Source organism: Lepidochelys kempii, chromosome 7, assembly GCF_965140265.1.
Source record: "Lepidochelys kempii isolate rLepKem1 chromosome 7, rLepKem1.hap2, whole genome shotgun sequence".
In the NCBI taxonomy this organism is placed as follows: Eukaryota; Metazoa; Chordata; order Testudines; family Cheloniidae; genus Lepidochelys; species Lepidochelys kempii.
The window spans coordinates 120,591,858-120,610,272 of record NC_133262.1 but is presented as its reverse complement, the minus strand read 5'-3'; the positions used below and the strand labels follow the sequence as shown (position 1 = coordinate 120,610,272).

Genomic DNA, 18,415 nt, shown 5'->3' with positions numbered 1-18,415 from the left:
TCTGAAGACACAAGGCTGCTTTTGACTCGATTTCAAGGCTGGAGGCAGCATAATCTAGTGAGCAGAGCATGGATTTGGAAAGTAGGAGCTCCCCAGACTGATAGGAGTGACTCGCTTTGAAATCAGCCGCACTCATCTCTCGCAGAGGAAGGAAAATCATGCTCTCGGAGTGCCAATTCCATTCTTGACTCTCTGACCTTGGGCAAATCACGTAACCTTATTTTCTCCATCTGTAAAATACAGACCTCACTCACAGGGGTGTTGTAAGGAATAATCAGCTACTTTTTGTGCAGTGCTTTAAAAATGATAAGCCTTATCAGTGCTGTAAGTATGATTCATAATTACAGGGACCATTACATTATGTAAGTGGGGGAATAGTCCCACTATTGTGGGGAACTTTCCTGGCTTCTGCACTACCCTGGTGAGGTGGGCTAGCGAAAGGATCTGAGTCCTCGCTCCCACTTCCTTTACCCAGTGGTCTCCCTGCCCTTAAGGACTCCCCTTCCACTCTCCTGTCTGGCAGAGTCCTCGTAACCCCAACAAGGCTGGGCCCAGGATTCCTGGGGGGCTCGACCCCCAACCCTGCTGTGGTCACCTAGGACAGGGGCTAGGGTGTCCCCACTCTGGGGTACTCTCTCTGCACTGGGCACTTCTCTGACCCACTGACTATTACATACAATTTAAAGCAAATGCAAGTTATTTAATCAACAATTAATTTTAAAAAGAATAAGGAAAAATGGGAAAGGTTAAAGGAAACACATCACCCCGCTCTGTGGCAGGGAACATCACAAACAGTGTCTCTGGAACGTCAGGGCAGTTCACAGTCTGTTCCTTGTAAGCCCCAGGCCCCTTTTCCGGCCCTGGCTGTGCTGCAGGGATGCTGTGGGTTGGACACTCGCTCTGGTGGTGGCCTCATGCCCTCAGGTTCTAAGTGGCAGGACCCTTCTTCCCAGTGTCGCCCCCGCCCTGTCGGGGTTACATATCCCCCTCCGAGTCTGGCCTGCAGCCTCCTGGCTGAGGCGTCTCCCTGTGCTGGGCCCACTGCCCAGGGTCCCCCCTCGCTCTCCCCAGCTGCTCACCGCACCCAGCTCCGGACTGCTCCAGCCCCAGCTCCATCGCTCGGTCTCTGCTGCTGCTGCTGCTCTGCCTCCAGCTCCCTGGGCTGCTTCTCTGGCCCCTCTGGCTCTGGTTGCTGCAGCTCTGCTCCCAGGGCAGGTCTGCTCTCTCTGGGCTGTGCCTCTGGCTTGGGGGCTGCAGCTCTGCTCCCAGGACAGGGTCTGCTCTCTCTGGGCTGCTGGATCTGGCCCAGCTCTGCTCCCCAGTTCAGCTTGGGCCTCGGCTTTCTTTCTCCTTAGCTCGGCCCCACTCTGTCTGACCCAGCCAAGTCCGGCTCACATGGAGGACAGGACCTCCCTGGCCTCCTGACTCCCTGAATAGCCTGCCCTCCCTGTCATTCAGGCTGACCTGGAGCATTGGCCTCTCTCCCCATTGTTCCTGGGGACTGTCAGTCTCAGGGTCCTGATTTCCCATAGACCCTTCCCCTTTTAGTACTGGGAGCTAGCCAACCAAAACACCCCCACTGAATGTTAGTAAGGGGGCAACAGTCCTCTTACATTTATAACTACCTTGATATCCCTCTCTTGGATAAGTAGGGTAGATTTAATCCTTCTCTTACTTCCATGACAGGCAGCATTCTAAAACCTGTACTTGCTTGCAACATGCTCTCCCATAATAGGAAGGGTTTATAATTTGAATATATTATGCTGTACTTTGAAGGCCTCTGCCAACTCAGATACGGAGTCACACACCTTACCTGGGAAGACTATTCTGCAAGTCTTTCCCCTTATCTGGGACAGTGAACAGGGCACATTTTCAAAAAATGGCCACCTAAACTGCTCCTGCAAAACTTGCATATGCAACATTTGCATGTTCAGACTATTCATCTGTGCAAGCAAATCTATTTTTGCATGGGCAGTGCATGCACCTCTCCATTTTCTGAATGTAAGTGTAGATTGTGTGAATGCAAATTTTACACACGCAATTTAGACAGTGAATTTGGAAAATCTGCAACAAGAGAACGATAATTGCTCAAGAGTTTACATTTGTCAGTGCAATCTGACTGCAGGGCCAAGGGTGGGGCTGAAATGAGGTAAAATCACATCTCAGTTACACAAATGTAAATCTGGAGTAACTCCACGAAAGCCAGTGAAGTTATTCCAGGTTTACAGTGGTGTGAATAGAAAAGGAGGACTTGTGGCACCTTAAAGACTAACACATTTATTTGAGAATAAGCTTTTGTGAGCTACAGCTCACTTCACTGGATGCATTCAGTCTAAAATACAGCTCACGAAAGCTTATGCTCAAATAAATTTGTCCGTGTCTAAGGTGCCACAAGTCCTCCTTTTCTTTTTGCAGACACAGACTAACACGGCTGCTACTCTGAAACCTGTCAGTGATGTAAATGAAATCAGAATCTGCCTCTTCTTCAATAATATATACAGAATCTGGTAACACCATGTTCTACATTTCTTGCTACCTAATTGCAATCTTAAATCACAAAGTCCTGTGGACAGTGCAAATGACAGATCTGCCTTTTTTTCCTGGTGAAGCATCTTTTAGCAATCCAGCCTCATGGAATTTCTTGGACTCTTGCCCTTCTTACCTCGTCCTCTTTCCAAAGCCATTTTGCTCCTCATAAACAGCCAGAGAGCCTCTTGATCTTTATGACTGAAACCTGTAGCATAGTCTGGACCTTTCCCTACATCAGAAATACTGTACTGTTGGTTAATATCCGCATTGTGTGGATTAATTAACAGGTAGCTGGCTTGGGTTTTCTCCAGGTTTTCCACACGAGATTTCAGCTTCTTCACTTCTTCCGCTGAAAGGTTAAATTAAAGTAAACCATTAAAGGGGAATGAGAGGTGTGTTGATACCCATAACAATTATTTCTAAAGGCAAGAAGCAAGGGAAAGTTCTTTGTCAACTCACAGCTGCTGCTTAATTTGGCAGGGGATGGGAGAGTAGGGTAGGGTTATTCTGTGTATCTAGTAGCTCCTTGTAACTGGTAACTTTTTACCTGGGATTTCCACTGGACTGAAAAGACATCTTTTGAACCTGTCAGCCTCTAAGGCAGAGGCGGGCAAACTACGGCTCGCGGGCCACATCCGGCCCGCGGGAACGTCCTGCCCGGCCCCTGAGCTCCTGGTCCGGGCTCTCTCCCCCTGTCTCCCTCCCCAGCAGGCTCACCTTGCTATGCTGCCAGCGCTCTGGCCCGCCGCTCCCGCCAGGCACTGCGGGTGGCGTGGCTGGCTCCAGACGGGCGGCGGGGCTGTCAGCTCCTGCTGCTCTGAGCAGCATGGTAAGGGGGCAGGGGCAGGGTTAGATAAGGGGGAAGGGGTTCCGGGGGCAGTCAGGGGACAGGGAGCAGGGGGCGGTTGGATAGGAGGTGGGGGCCAGGCTGTTTGGGGAGGCACAGCCTTCCCTACCTGGCCCTCCATATAGTTTCGCAACACCGATGTGGCCCTCGGGCCAAAAAGTTTGCCCACCCCTGCTCTAAGGGCAAAAATTATCTGGTGGTCAGAGCACTGGAGTGGGAGTCAGATCTAAATTCTCCTCCCAGCTGTGCCATTGATTTCCTCTGTGATCTCGAGCAAGTTACATCCCCTCTCTGGTCTCATCTACTCTAGGAAAAAAAGGGGTTTTCCTAACATAAGTTAACTAACATGAGACAAAATCCTAAGGTGGACAAGACAGTTTGTAGCTTTCACACGAGTTAGTTGGTTGAGGCAAAACCTAAGGGTTTAATTCATAGTCTTTAATTCAAACTGTTTATACACGTGGAAATGACACACTGCCTTGTTTTCACTAGGATTTCACCTTGCATTAGTTACCTCGAGTTAAGACCACCACTGTTTTCCTCGTGAATATGCACCCTGTGTGCCTCATTCCTCACATCCGTAAAACAGGAACAGTACTGATTTCTACCCCTCGCACAGCTGTTGTGAAGCCTAATCCACTAATGCTGGTCAAGCGCCTTGAGAACCTTGATGGACAGCACAAGAGAAGTGCAAGGCTCTCTAATGATACTTAAAGGCACAGACAAAGAAATGCGCATTTAGTAGCTAAATCCTCACAAGTGAAAGATACGAGACCCAAGAAAATTTGAAAGCAAAGCTGAGCAAACATGGATGCTTCTGGGGACAGTGAGCACTGTGTTGGTACAGCATGGGAGAGCTGATGGACTCCAAGTATCCTCCTGCTGCGTTTCTGTCAAACACTGTTCACTTCTTTATGGGAGGTGACACAGATCACGTCATGGACAGTGATGGGCCCCAGCAGCACAGTTTGGGTTTGGATTCAGATCTTGAACCAAATTTTGGGAAAGATGAGGAGAACACAAGAACTGTGCAACCAGATCAGACTAGTGGTCCATGCAGCTCAGTCTCCTATCTCTAAGACAGACAAGCATTGGAGGCTTCAGAATAGGGTCTAAGAAACCCTACAATCGATAGTTGTGGAATAGCCTGCCCAGCAGTGCCACTGGAACACTTTTAATAGTGGGGGTGCTGAAAGCCAGCCCCCTTATCCCAGTCTTTGCCCCCCCCCTCCCGCCCCGGAGCTGGGAGCAGGGCCGTGTCTCTGGGACGGGGGAACCTGGACAGGGGTAAGGGGGCTGAGGCTGGGGCCACAGCTGGGGGTGGGTGCGGGGCTGGGAGTGGAGCCCTGTGCAAAACCTGGGGGTGCTGCAGCACCCCCCGCACCCCTAGTTCCCGTGCCTATGCTGCCCAGAGGAGAAGTTTCCTAACCCTGGTCACTTACAGGTTGGCTTTTGCCCTGAAGCAAGAGGGTTTCTATCCCTTACACATTATTTTTATCTTATCTGATGTATCCGTTGTTCTCATTATCCTTATCTTTGTTTTATCTTTTACTTAGCCCTGCTAAGCGCTCAGTGAATGGAAGTTCACAGGCTAATTATGTGCGCTGCAAAAAAGTATTGCATGGGACAGATACTATTACATTCTCTCTACCATCCATGATTTCGTTTCCCTCTGTGTTGTCCCTCTAAAGGGGGTTTGGATGGAGGGTTTTGCTTTCCTTCATTATCGATCTGGATCTGAACTTCCTCAAAGTTTGGCGGGTATTTAGATTTGGAGTTTGGTTCAGGCCAATCACGAATCACATCTGGATTTCACTGAACCTGAACGATATAGTCCATCCTTTGGCCTGCTCTTACTGTGATCTCTTACCCAAAGCGATGAGTCCGAAGAGCAATCCAAGGAGGAGCAGCCCAGCCAGGAGCAAACCCAGGAGCCATTTCCACCAGCTACAGCAGGAACCACAGGGACACCAAGCTGGGGCTGACCCTATCCCTCCCCCTCCATCATCGCCTCGAATTTCTAAAGTGGGAAAGGACAACAGCAAAGTTAATAAACAACTCACTGATTTCAGTATGAGAATAAGGCCTGCAGGGGCAGGCCCATTAAATACAGTGCTCTAGGGAAAAACCTTTCCAATTCAGTTTGCACACAATGGGTGAAATTCGGAGCATCCTGAAGTCAATGGCAAAACTCCCGTGATTTCAACAGGGCTAATGTTTTTTGAACTGCTGACTTCCAGTTTGCAGGTGCTAGTTGCCCCTACATTTGTGTGCTTGCACAACGATGACACAATGAATCGCAGCCATAGCTCTGTGTAGTTGTTCTGCTAACTACTTGATTTACCCCTCCAGTCAAGAAGCGCATCTACTCAGATTTGCACCCACATCTGAATTACGGGTGCAAATTTTGCAGGTGCAGACTGTGCTCATCCTAAAACAGCAACTCTTATGAAAATGGCCTCCCCTCTTTATTGATCACTTACAGATTATTTATATCACAGCTGGGTTATTCTTTTTTTCATTGAAAGTAAACTGTGCTTTAATATATCCCCTCCTACTAAAGAATCTTCAAAGCACTACTGACCTGCATAAGTTGCTTTGTCCTTTGTTGACACGGATTTTAGACCTCCTGTTGTTACAACAAAAGAGATTTTAATTATCTTTTTAAATTATTTTATTTTTAATTATTACCAACCACACCCAGGATAATATTGACACAGGTAAAATACAAAAAGAAAAGGAGTACTTGTGGCACCTTAGAGATTAACCAATTTATTTGAGCGTAAGCTTTCGTGAGCTACAGCTCACTTCATCGGATGCATACTGTGGAAAGTGTAGAAGATCTTTTTATACACACAAAGCATGAAAAAATACCTCCCTCCACCCCACTCTCCTGCTGGTAATAGCTTATCTAAAGTGATCACTCTCCTTACAATGTGTATGATAATCAAGTTGGGCCATTTCCAGCACAAATCCAGGTTTTCTCACCCCCCCCACAAACCCACTCTCCTGCTGGTAATAGCTTATCTAAAGTGACCACTCGCCTTACAATGTGTATGATAATCAAGGTGGGCCAGGGTTTAACAAGGCCAAATCCAGGGTTTAACAAGAACGTCTGAGGAGGGGGCGGGGGGTTAGGAAAAAACAAGGGGAAATAGGTTACCTTGCATAATGACTTAGCCACTCCCAGTCTCTATTCAAGCCTAAATTAATTGTATCCAATTTGCAAATGAATTCCAATTCAACAGTCTCTCGCTGGAGTCTGGATTAAAAGTTTTTTTGTTGTAATATTGCAACTTTCATGTCTGTAATCGCGTGACCAGAGAGATTGAAGTGTTCTCCGACTGGTTTATGAATGTTATAATTCTTGACATTTGATTTGTGTCCATTTATTCTTTTACGTAGAGACCGTCCAGTTTGACCAATGTACGTGGCAGAGGGGCATTGCTGGCACATGATGGCATATATCACATTGCTGGATGTGCAGGTGAACGAGCCTCTCTCTGGTCACGCGATTACAGACATGAAAGTTGCGATATTACAACAAAAAAACTTCAAATCCAGACTCCAGCGAGAAACTGTTGAATTGGAATTCATTTGCAAATTGGGTACAATTAACTTAGGCTTGAATAGAGACTGGGAGTGGCTAAGTCATTATGCAAGGTAACCTATTTCCCCTTGTTTTTTCCTACCCCCCCCCCCGACTTTCTTGTTAAACCCTCGATTTGTGCTGGAAATGGCCCACCTTGATTATCATACACATTGTAAGGAGAGTGGTCACTTTAGATAAGCTATTACCAGCAGGAGAGTGGGTTTGTGTGTGTGTGTGTGTGTGGGAGGGGGGGTGAGAAAACCTGGATTTGTGCTGGAAATGGCCCAACTTGATTATCATACACATTGTAAGGAGAGTGATCACTTTAGATAAGCTATTACCAGCAGGAGAGTGGGGCGGGGGGAGGTATTTTTTCATGCTTTGTGTGTATATAAAAAGATCTTCTACACTTTCCACATATGCATCCGATGAAGTGAGCTGTAGCTCACAAAAGCTTACGCTCAAATAAATTGGTTAATCTCTAAGGTGCCACAAGTCCTCCTTTTCTTTTTGCGGATACAGACTAACACGGCTGCTACTCTGAAACCAGCTAAAATACAATTCTGTTTATCAGTGTGTCTTTAGTACAAGCTGTATTGGACAATGCTTTATTCTAACCACCTTGATATCCCTCTCTTGGCTAAGTAGGGTAGATTTAATCCCTCTGTTACTTCCATTACAGGCAGCATTCTAAGACCTGTACTTGCTTGCAACATGCTCTCCCATAATAGAATGAAATTATGCAATGCCAAAGCAGGCAATAGTATAAACTACAGGAAACAATGGAACAAAAGTGGTGCAAATTGCATATTGCAGGTAAGCTGAGCTGAACATGGGTGCAAGCAGGAAAGTGATGTGACGTGTACTGATTTGGCATTCCTTGAGTCTGAAAAACAAGTGAAATTTACACACCCTGGGGATGGAAGGATGGTGTAGCAGGAAAAGCAATTAACAGGAAAGTGTAAGTGTAAGTAGGGGCCAGTCTACCCCTGTTAGTAACTTCCTGCTACATGCACATCTCTTTACCCCAGAGCATATAATTCACACTCATTTTACACACCCATTCAAGACTGCGTCACTCCAGTGGTGTAACTCCTCTGATGCTATATTGAATCAGGTCTTATGTGACAAGCCAGCACTAGTCAGTTATTAATTATTTATTATTACTATTATTATTTAGCATGTCTTCCAGTAGCACCCCAATGGGCTTGGCATTTTCCAGGAAGAGAAGAAGTTACAGTCCTTGCCCCGAGGGCTTAAAATCTAAAGACAGACCAACAGACAGAGGAAGGAAATGCAAGACATAAACAGAGGGCTCAAGCATGTGACTGGCTTTGTCTTAATAATATGACACAGTTCTTTTTTTTAATAGGTCATACAATATTCCTGATCCCTAGTTTACCACTAACTTTGTAACTAGCTCCACCAACATGGAATAGGTCCCTTTCTGGTTTGTGAATCAATGCATTCAGCCACAAGGCTAATACACAGTTAGAGAGGAAATTAAGAGGCACAGGCAAGGCATATGTTCAGATGGGACTGGAAGGAGATCTGGAGGGCAGGTGAGGTGCAGTGAGATAGGCAGGCTGTCCCAGATGGTGCAGAAGAGGAAGCTCTGACAGGTAGTGAGGAGACTGTGTGCTGCGACAAACAGGCGATCGGTGCCAGAATGATTGTCTCTTACCATTTGTTTCAGATTTCAGGTAGGAGTCTGCAGCGTAAGAGGAAGAGAAGCCCTGCTTTTCTCTCTTCAAGGTGTCTTCTGCAAAGGACGCTGTGTGGAGTCCAAAGAGGAGTCAAATATGTCTTACCAGAAGTCAGACTGGGCCAGATCCTCAGCTTGTGTAAACCGGCATAGCTCCATTGAACTCAATGGGGCCATGCTGATTTACACCAGCCAAAGCTCTGGCCCTTGGTCTTTAAGCCCTGGAGTTTTAACAGCAAGCTGGCTAGCGGGGATGCCTTGTAAAGTTCTCCATGGCGTTTCATACAGAGAGTATGAACTTTGTCCTTGTGTACATAGTGTGGGAGGCTGCCCTCGTGTGGTTAATGGATGACATGGCAGCCCAGATGTCTATTCTGCATTCCCGTGGCTTATAAAGTTTCAAATCAAACCCTTTGACACTAGATTTCTGTAGTTCACAGAGCTGAAAACTCTAGAGATGGAAGAGGCTCTTTAGGTCATACAGTCCATCTCGCTGCTCAGACAGATTTATTCCCTGCTGTACCAGGGTTTTGTTCAGTGTCATTTTAAATGTGCCCAAGGGGTAGGGCTTTCACCACTCCCCTGGGCAGACTGTTCCACAGCTGGATAGATTGCAATAGCAATTTCCCAGAACCTGCCAGACTCTCACCTTTGGAACTATTTCCCAGCAATTAATATTCATTTCTAAGCCCCCAGCATGCATGCATGTCATGGGAGACGGTGGGAGGAGAACATACCTCCACTGAGCCCCGTGCTGGAAGCACTGAAGACCTTGCCGCTGTCCTTCGTCATGATCAAGAGCTCCATCTCCTTCTTGGCAGGGACATTCTCCTTCTCCAGCAGCAGGAACTTGCAGTCTTTACGCAGGATGTCGTCGCTCTGGGAGTTCACATTGCTGCCAACTGGGGTGTGCGGGGGGTGGGGGGAGAGAGAGAGATTGGTTAGTGGGCAGAAAGGATGGTCCAGTGGTTAGGATGCTAGCCTAGGATTTAAGAAACCTGGATTCAATTCTCTGCTCTGCCACAGGCTTCCTGTGTGAACTTAGGCAAGTCACTTAGCCTCTCTGTGCCTCAGTTTCCCACGTGGAAAATAGGAATCACAGCAGTGCCCTACCTCATAGCAGTGTTGTGAGGATAACTACATTTAAGACTGTGAGGCAGTCCTATATTATGGTAAGGAGGCTATATCAGATAAGATAGAGAGTGCACTTTTGCTAAGGAAGCTTGAGGACAAATCAGCTGAAATGAAACCATCTGGTAAAGCCCAGGCTCCCTTGGTGATGGGAATATGGCTACCATAAGCACTGAGCTATGGAACAATCAGTCCTTTGGCTAGCAGAAGAGCAGTAGTGTTGAACAGGTTTTCGGTTTATGCTGATTGCTAGTGAGAACTCTATATATGGCGTGGCGTAGGCATATAATACATTCACATGCAAATGGAAAGTAGATCCCCTGAATTGCTTGATCTTCTGACAAAATGGTGTACAAAACTAAACTTGCAAATGTACCGGCACAAAGTTCAGATTAAAGATAATGGGCATGCTTTTGCTCTGTTATCCTGGTGTGAATCTGGAGTAATCACTAATGCCTACTCTGCTGTGAGTTTTGCAATATTTTATTGTTTTCTTAAAGCCCCACCTTCTGGAGTCCTGTGATTACATGACAAGCTGGGCTGTAATTTTAAAAAAGGTTTCTAGCACTCATAGTTGGGGAGAAAAGTTTGAAAACATGAACCCCAAAGGCTCAAAAACAAGAAGGCAAAACAAAAGAACCTGGAATTTATTTGTTAAAATCTCACGATTGTTAAACCAATCTCATAAATTTTGAACTCTTGGGGCCAATAATGCTGCAAAATTTTGTACAAAACTAACCTTGCAAAATTTCAGGTTTCATATTAAAGATAATGGGCCCGATTTTGCTTCCAGTTTTTCTGGTTAAAATCAGGATTAACGCCGGTGAGGCCAACTGAGTTACACCAGTATGACCCTGGCACGGGGCAGGTCAGAATCAGGTCTCTGATTTCCTAGTGCTGAACTTTCTTTTCATTTGTGAACAGCAAGAGTGACATCTAGTGGACAGGTTTCAGAGTAGCAGCCGTGTTAGTCTGTATTCGCAAAAAGAAAAGGAGGACTTGTGGCACCTTAGCGACTAACCAATTTATTTGAGCATGAGCTTTCGTGAGCTACAGCTCACTTGGTTCGTGATCAGTGTTTATTTGTTCTAAGGCTATTCCATGAGTTACAGTGGCCCAAGAGGGTGAATCCGAGACTATGTCTACACCACAATCACAGGGTGGGGTTGCAACTGGAGTAGACACACCGGAGCGAGCTTTAATTTAGCTAGCAGGGTACCAGAGCAGCGAAGCCGTGGCAGTGCGAGCTTTGGTGTGGGCTAGCACTGTGTGTGATTACCCAGAGTTCCAGGTGGGCGCGGCACCTACAGCCAATGCCGAAGCACACGGTGTTGCAGTTTCATGCAGCACTTGAGCTAGCTAGACTAAAGTGACTTTGGGTATGTCTACAAGGGCTGCAATCTTCTGGGTATGCCCACACCAGCTGCAATCATACCCTCCGATACTTTCAAACCACGATCTGCCTGCATGAGGACAATTGCCCACACAAATCATCAGCTATATACTGTCAGACCTGGACTTCCATGAGTTGCAGACTCACCAGTTGAAGCGCACACTCCGCTACCAGCCATTCCAGCGCTCTGGGAAGTGTTTTTCTTCACTCCGTATACTGAAGACAGAAATCAGCAGAGACTAAAACCACAGAACTTGAACCCTCCTAGCCAGAGGAAAAGCCGCACAGAAGAATTGCTAAAGAAGCAGGCTGAGAGAAGGGGAAAAAATAGAACCGTTCCCAAAAGGAAAGAGGCTGGGGATCCTGAGGTGCCGACCCAAACCCACCTTGGACTCGATCCTGCAATTTTGCCCAGGTGAAAAGTTCTTTTGCAAAGTGTATGGGACAACTTGCTCAGGTAAGAGCTTCCCCAGTGACTAAGGGCATGCAGGAGTGGGCTCATTGTTTGCCTTGGGTGCTGACAGTTGGACCTCACACTTGCGTGGCTGAAGGGAACACCCCATTGCATCCTATATGACACACCAGAAAAACTGCCAGAGGGAACCAGTGTTCATATTTCTTTAATAGGATAGATTAGAATTGAACACATTTCCTTCTCGATTCGAGTCCCAGTTACATTTCATGTAAAGCACTGATTCTGCTCTTTGCATTGTCCTGTCTTTTAGACTGTGCATCCTGAGAAAGGCCCCTGATGTGAATTATTTTATCATTAAGGAGTTACTGGGACATGGGAAGCGCTACTGCAGAACAAAGCCACACAGATCAGTTACCCAGCCACTCCTCTCAATGATTAAAATGTCACTGACCTGTGGAGGCTGCGATCGCACTATGAGTCATGGCTGTAGAGCTTGGAGTCAGGTTGTTTTGAACACCAAACACTGCAAAAAAAAAAAAAAAAAAAAAAAAAAAAAAGCCCTGAGGTGAATAACAAGAGGTCGGCATTGCAACTGGCATTTGGACAAACAAAAACTAGGACCAATGAAAATAATAGTAATTACAGTGATTCCTGCTTGTAAAGGTAGAGTAGCAGGCCTGAGACGACCCCCCCACTGGGGACTCTAAATGAACTCAGCTGGCCAGCTGAATGTTTCATACACATTTGTGTTCATTACTTTTAATAAGAATTTTGCACACCTGTCACTTTCCCTTCCACAGATCCCTGGCCGCCCCGATATCACCCTGTCCTGGAAGCCATGGTCAGCTCAGGATAAATAAAGGTAGCCATTTTGGAACATTTGACTTAAACAGACTGTGAAGAGACCTGGCATTGTCTCTGTGCTGCGTATACATTTCCGGAGGGGCCGATTTGTAAAGAAAGGGTTGAATTCACAGACCGGTCGAGCCTGGTTAAGGGAGAGCTGAGGGGCAATGTGATAGGCACACTGAGTATGTGAAAGGTGTAGACACCATGAAGGAGAGAAATGTTTAGGGTTAGGTAGGAGGGTCTAGCCCGGAGTATTGGGATGGGATTGAGCAAAGGGAACTGTAGTGGGCTGAACATCAGGAACCACAGGGTCTGATAGACACTCATTTTTTCTCCCTGGGGAAACAGTGGAAGTTCAAGTTATTTGAAATGAAACATTTGAGATTTTCCTGTAGGATACAATCCTGGATTTGTCTCACAAGGATAGACAAGTTGGCCTAATGGATGCTTTCCAAATAAATGACATTTCTCCCGAGACCCCAAATATTCCATCCCCCCAAATATTCCATCACTGGTTTCTAATGCCAATGACTCAGGGCAGACTCTGAAGTAACTCCATTTCAGCCAAAAGAGTTACTCCCAGTGAACATGCTGACTGATGTAACTGAGCTCAGGACACGGTGCAAAGAATGCACAGAGGGAGGGGGTAATCTAGGTGTTTTTTTGTTATACATTTCAGCTGATGTCCTGAGCTCCGTGAAACGAAGTAGGGAAGAAGAGAGAAGTCTGACCTGTTGAGGAACTGCTCAGCCCTGTGTTCAGAGTGGGAGAGCCAGAAGCCAGGTTATTTGGGATGCCAAACACTGCAAGAGGAGGAAAAAAATGATTTGTCAAAACAGATAAATGAGATCCCAGCGCATCCAGGCAGATGGCTCAGCCCCCAAAGCCTGAGAGTGAATGGATCACTAGGAAATTTCATTCCTTCATCAGAAACAGATTCTGCTAGAAAACGTACAATAAACACACTGGGGGAAATTTAAAATCATTGCACAAAACACTCTGTTTTACTCTATTTTAAAAAGGGAGAAGGTTTTGATCTCCAAAAAGTTACAGTGACTGGACACGGTTAGGATGCCAAGTCCTTTAAACTTTAGAGGATCCTTCACCGTTCCATTTGCAGCTAGAAAACAGCGTCATTGAGGACGACACTTCCTGACATTCAGAAATGGCTCTAAAGACGTAACATTCAGTCCCAGCATTCACTGATTGAAGTGGGAGTTCTGGATGTGCAAGGAATACACCTAATAGTCCTAATGTGGGATCCAAACCCTGTAATAACTCAAACACCGTCCATATTCCAATCCAATGTTGTCTTCTCTAAGAGGCTTGATCCTGAGCTCACTGAAGTCAATGGGAAAGCTCAGCAGAACAGGATCAGGCACTGTGGACGTTTGATCTTTATGAATAAGGGATTCAAAGCATAATCAATGCAGAAGTAATTCCGGGGGTACAGGGAGGCAGAAATCTATGGAGAACAATCAAGTGCATTTGCTTCCCCCTGCACTATCCCTCCCCCGCCTTCAACATCTCCTCATCCCATGCACAAAACACCAGCAGCAGGACAAAGAGGGTCCTAGGACAAGTGGCCAATGGGGTGGGGCAGTTACTGTACCTGATCCTGTTGAATGGGACATGGTGTTGACCAGGGAAGAGCCCTGGGCCATGTTGTTGTGGTAACTGCCAAGGGAAGACCCTGCAGGCAGGGTGGAGGACCACATGTATGGAGGGAGGGCAGCATTCAGTATGGTTGTGTCATATGTCCCCGACACTGGAGAGGAAACAGTAATGGGGTTGAGTGAGAGCAGGCTCTGGTAACAGAAAACAGACCACCTACTCAGAGGCAGAAGACACACAAAGCCAGGTTTCGATCTCAGTTTCTGATCAGCTCCTGATCTCCAGTGTATATCTGGAGTCACTCCCTCAGTTTCAATGGAGTGACTCCAGATTCACACCTGTCTAACTGAGATCAGCACCTGGCCCGCTATAGCCAAGCCAATTTTGAACCCATTGGACAAATACAGAGATTGCCTGAATTTGTGTCACTTCACTGTAACCACTTGCAAAGCACCTCAAGGGTTTAATCACAGTCACATATGATGATGGCAGAATACAAACTAAACACATTTCAGTCCACATCCTGGTGAGGAAACCAACATTGAATATGGATCTTCTATGAAACCTCCACACATGGGCAACTATTGTATCATTAATGAACAACTAGGAAAAACACCAGGTGAGTCAGCTCCTCACTAGGGTATTTGAACCACTGCATCCAGATAAATATGAGAGTTGAGCCATTATTTGTTCTGTTAAACACTGGTAGAGTTCAGTGGTGTTACACCAGGGGTGAAGTTGACCCATGATGCCTAAAGCACTATAGCAGGGATGGGTACGCAAATGAAAGATAATATATTGGACCATTTTTGTCACTCGCATAGCTCTGTTGACCAGTGAACATGTGGGGTTCGTGGGACACAGACCATTGGGCCAAATGTAGGACATTCTAAAGGGTGGCCTGTGGTAACTTCCATCTTGCTGCTTAGACCAAGACAGAGAATGGATTGCTTGGGGCTTTAGTCTCCACCAGCCTCAACTCTGAATTAAAGATGATGGCAGCTGGAATCTGCTCTGTTTTATGAAAATTAAGGGGGACACTGGCAATTATGGCCCTGCTCTGGGCAGTATCTGGGCACCCTGTGTGTAACTCCCCTTTTTGCATTGTTATTACACTCTGGAAAAGACAGCAAACATTTTTAACCTGAATTGTTCCTGGCATTGTTCTTTAGTTTTATAAGAATTGCCTGGAATTTCTATGTCACAAGCCACATGCTTTAAATGAATCATTCTCCACTCCCTGCGCAGCCGGCATTGCTAACACCCCTCTGCAAAGTACCTGACTGGGAGCTCTCAGTCACCATCTTTGTTTCCACTACAGCTTTCTTGGGGATGGGGAGAGTGCTGGATGACGATCGTGTGGGGCTGACGCTGGCCGATCGACTCCCCTTCAGCAAACGCTTCACATCATCCAGTTCCGTCCCTGGCAGAGAAAACAGATGTCCAGACTAAGCCCAAAGCCATCACCTAATATAGAGATGCTCCTACTACTTTAACATGTGTAAGAGAGGTGGTGTCCAGCAGGAAACAGGGCCATTTCCCAAAGCTCCTTAGAACTCTGCATTAGGCAAATGGCTGTCCCATCTCCAGCACTTCCCCCTGAAAGTGGATTAGGTGGGATAAAATGCCAGAGGATATCTAGCAGGACAAAACCCTAAACTGGCTGGGGGGGGGGGGAATCCTCAGTAGGTCTTTCCCGTCTCTTTCTACAAAATCTTGTCTGACTGTCTTTGAGAGGACTAGTTTCTGGGACTAGGGTTGCCCCCGGTTCCTGGAAGGAGGTACTGATATCTCTGGAACTCCAGCTGGGATATCACTGAACATTGGTGACTCTCCAGACTGTGGAAGGTGTTGAACCTGTCTATGAAGTGCTCTTTTAATGCACAAATTTCTGTCTCATCTAATACACCTTTCAGCGGAGTATAGAGGCACCCACTAGCGTGCAGGCTCACTCTAGTAACAGCACAGCACTATGACCAAGGCCAAAGAACTCTTGTAAAGACCCTCACTTTCATAGGGAAGCAACTGAAGTCAGCAGTGAGGACCTAGGGTCCTTCATCATTGGCCTCAATAGGAGGTTTGCCAGTCCCCTCAATGGGAACAGGACTGGGGCCGTAGTGAGGAGAGGAGCAATTGGCAAAATGATTCTATTCAGGAGTGACTCATTCAAGCTAAATAAAACCACCCTGGTAAACTAGAGGTCTAGCCCACAGCAAACTTCCTCACTCCTCACACTTTAAATTAAAAATTACTTGCAGAGAGTGAAGGGAGGCGGTTTCTTATCACCGCATGCAAATTTTATGGCGCCCCATGTGCCACCCTGAGTGCGCAGCCCCAGAGAAGCCATCGGCACAGTTAGAGCAGAAATAGCCTCAAGACCAAAATAGTCAGCATCGGAGTTGGCTCTTGAGGGCTATCCCTTAGGAGGGGAAAACCAGGCCCCCGTGTTCACTCTAAAACAACAGCAGGGACACTTACATCTGGTCGAGGGAGAAGCACTCTGGAGTCGTACTCGGATTTCGCTCTCTGCACAAGAAAAGAGGGTCATGAATACGGAGCGAGATGAACTGGCGTCACGAGCAGGCTGCAAAAGCTAATTCCCTACTTCTCACTGTCCATATACATTATTATCTGTTAGGTTTGGGCAGCTTGCACAGCTTGATGGATTGGTTTTATCGATCTGAATTTTTAGAAGTGGCTTTTTACTTTTGGGACAGATTCTGATACTTTCACTCCCACTGAGAAGTATTGCCCTTTAAGTTTTCACAATGTTTTGTTAGATGTTTTTGGTACCATATAAATACATTAATAAATAATCGTAATGCACAGATTTTTGTCATATTGCATAGCATCTTATGTACCTCATTAGGGAGGTGCAACATTAATATAAGGCCCAATCTTGCAGCCCTTAGTCACATGGATATTCTCATTGACATCTATTAGTTAATTACTTTTATTATATTATCCTAATGTGAGAACAATCAGAGTCACAAAGGACTTCTGAATTTTAAAGGTTACTAGTTGCATTGGGCCTCTAGCCCTTCCCAGCTGTCACTCAGATAAAACTCCCATTTTCATCACTCGGAGATTTACCTGTGTAAGGACTGGTCTGGTATTATTAGACGACTTCTCTATTGGCTCATTTAGTGTAGACTTTCCCATACAATTTTTTATTGGGTTTTGCTTGATTCAAAAGTGCTTTGAAATAAAATAGCCAGGTTGCAAAAGATAGTTTTATTACTGGGTTTTACTCTCCAGCATGAGAGAATATAGGATTAAACTGATTGGGCTGAAACAAACTTTAAATCTAGTTGTCCAGGAGCCAACTGGCCAGCCTGAGTGTCTGACACATGTTCCTCCGGATGAAACCTAACAGTGCATGTTCTATGAAAGAAACACTTCTTTTGGCAGTTGAGTGGAGAAGATGATAGATTGGGGCTATTTTTTGAAGCAATATGAAAAGCTGGAGCATGATCCTCCTGTGTCTGCTTTATTATGTGTGGGAAGATTCCCCAGAGATCTCAGGTTTCTAAAGTGCTGGGAGAGACTCCAAAGATCTCAGGTAGAAGTAACTGGCAATTGCTAAGATCTACTGGAGGAGCCGTAACTATGCCCTTTGATTTATAGCCACAGCTCATATGATTTTGGATAAAATTATTTTTACTGTTGCTTTCTCACCAGCTGGGAATATAAATTAAGCTCTTCAGTATCAATTATATCCAACTTTTCCCCAAACGGCTGATTAATTAGTGAAATAAAAGGAGGGAAATTCTATTTAACAGCTTAAGCAAATCAAGTTTTTACAAGAAGGTGTCTAAATGGACCACACTGCTTCAGTGATTTCCTAGCCATCCCATCCACTAGGGCATACCTCTTAGGGAAATGTAGCTACCGTCTCATATAACAGATCTCAATGGAAGGAAGATGAAGGGGGTTATTGTTATTTCAATATTTAAATACTTTGGAAGTGCTCAGCTATTATAGAGATGGGTCACATAAAGATAGATAGATAGATAGATAGATTTATTGAAGGTGATGTTTACATAAGACAGAGAGAGGGAAAAAGAGAGTGCTGACAGATTTTGGACACAAAACCTGGGGTCTGATCTTGATCAAGATCATGACCTTGGCCCAGCTTTGAACTAAAGATGAGAATCTCTTTGGTCTATTTCTAACACCCTCAGCCGTCCAACTCCCCAGCTCATCCTTATGAAGAATTGCCCACATCCTTCACTCCTGATTTCTTCACCTTATTGATTTTTCCATTTTGCTCATTGCACTTGTTTGTGCAGCTGCCCAAATCTTAGTGGTCCAGATCCTCAGCTGGTATAAATACATGT

The 18,415-nt window shown here is 45.8% G+C and overlaps 1 protein-coding gene across 1 annotated transcript in view; it reads right to left on the bottom strand.

The window, feature by feature from the left end:
* The window catches only part of COL17A1 (collagen type XVII alpha 1 chain), a 118,130-nt gene that overhangs the window by 32,693 nt on the left and 67,022 nt on the right, over positions 1-18,415 (bottom strand). The window contains exons 10-20 of the mRNA XM_073354444.1: positions 16,554-16,601; positions 15,355-15,498; positions 14,074-14,229; positions 13,193-13,264; positions 12,064-12,135; positions 11,345-11,413; positions 9,411-9,575; positions 8,653-8,742; positions 5,961-6,005; positions 5,247-5,396; positions 2,663-2,878 (exon numbers count right to left, since the gene is read on the bottom strand). Of these exons, the coding sequence (XP_073210545.1) occupies positions 2,663-2,878; positions 5,247-5,396; positions 5,961-6,005; positions 8,653-8,742; positions 9,411-9,575; positions 11,345-11,413; positions 12,064-12,135; positions 13,193-13,264; positions 14,074-14,229; positions 15,355-15,498; positions 16,554-16,601 (1,227 nt within the window). The remainder of the gene's footprint in view (positions 1-2,662; positions 2,879-5,246; positions 5,397-5,960; positions 6,006-8,652; positions 8,743-9,410; positions 9,576-11,344; positions 11,414-12,063; positions 12,136-13,192; positions 13,265-14,073; positions 14,230-15,354; positions 15,499-16,553; positions 16,602-18,415) is intronic.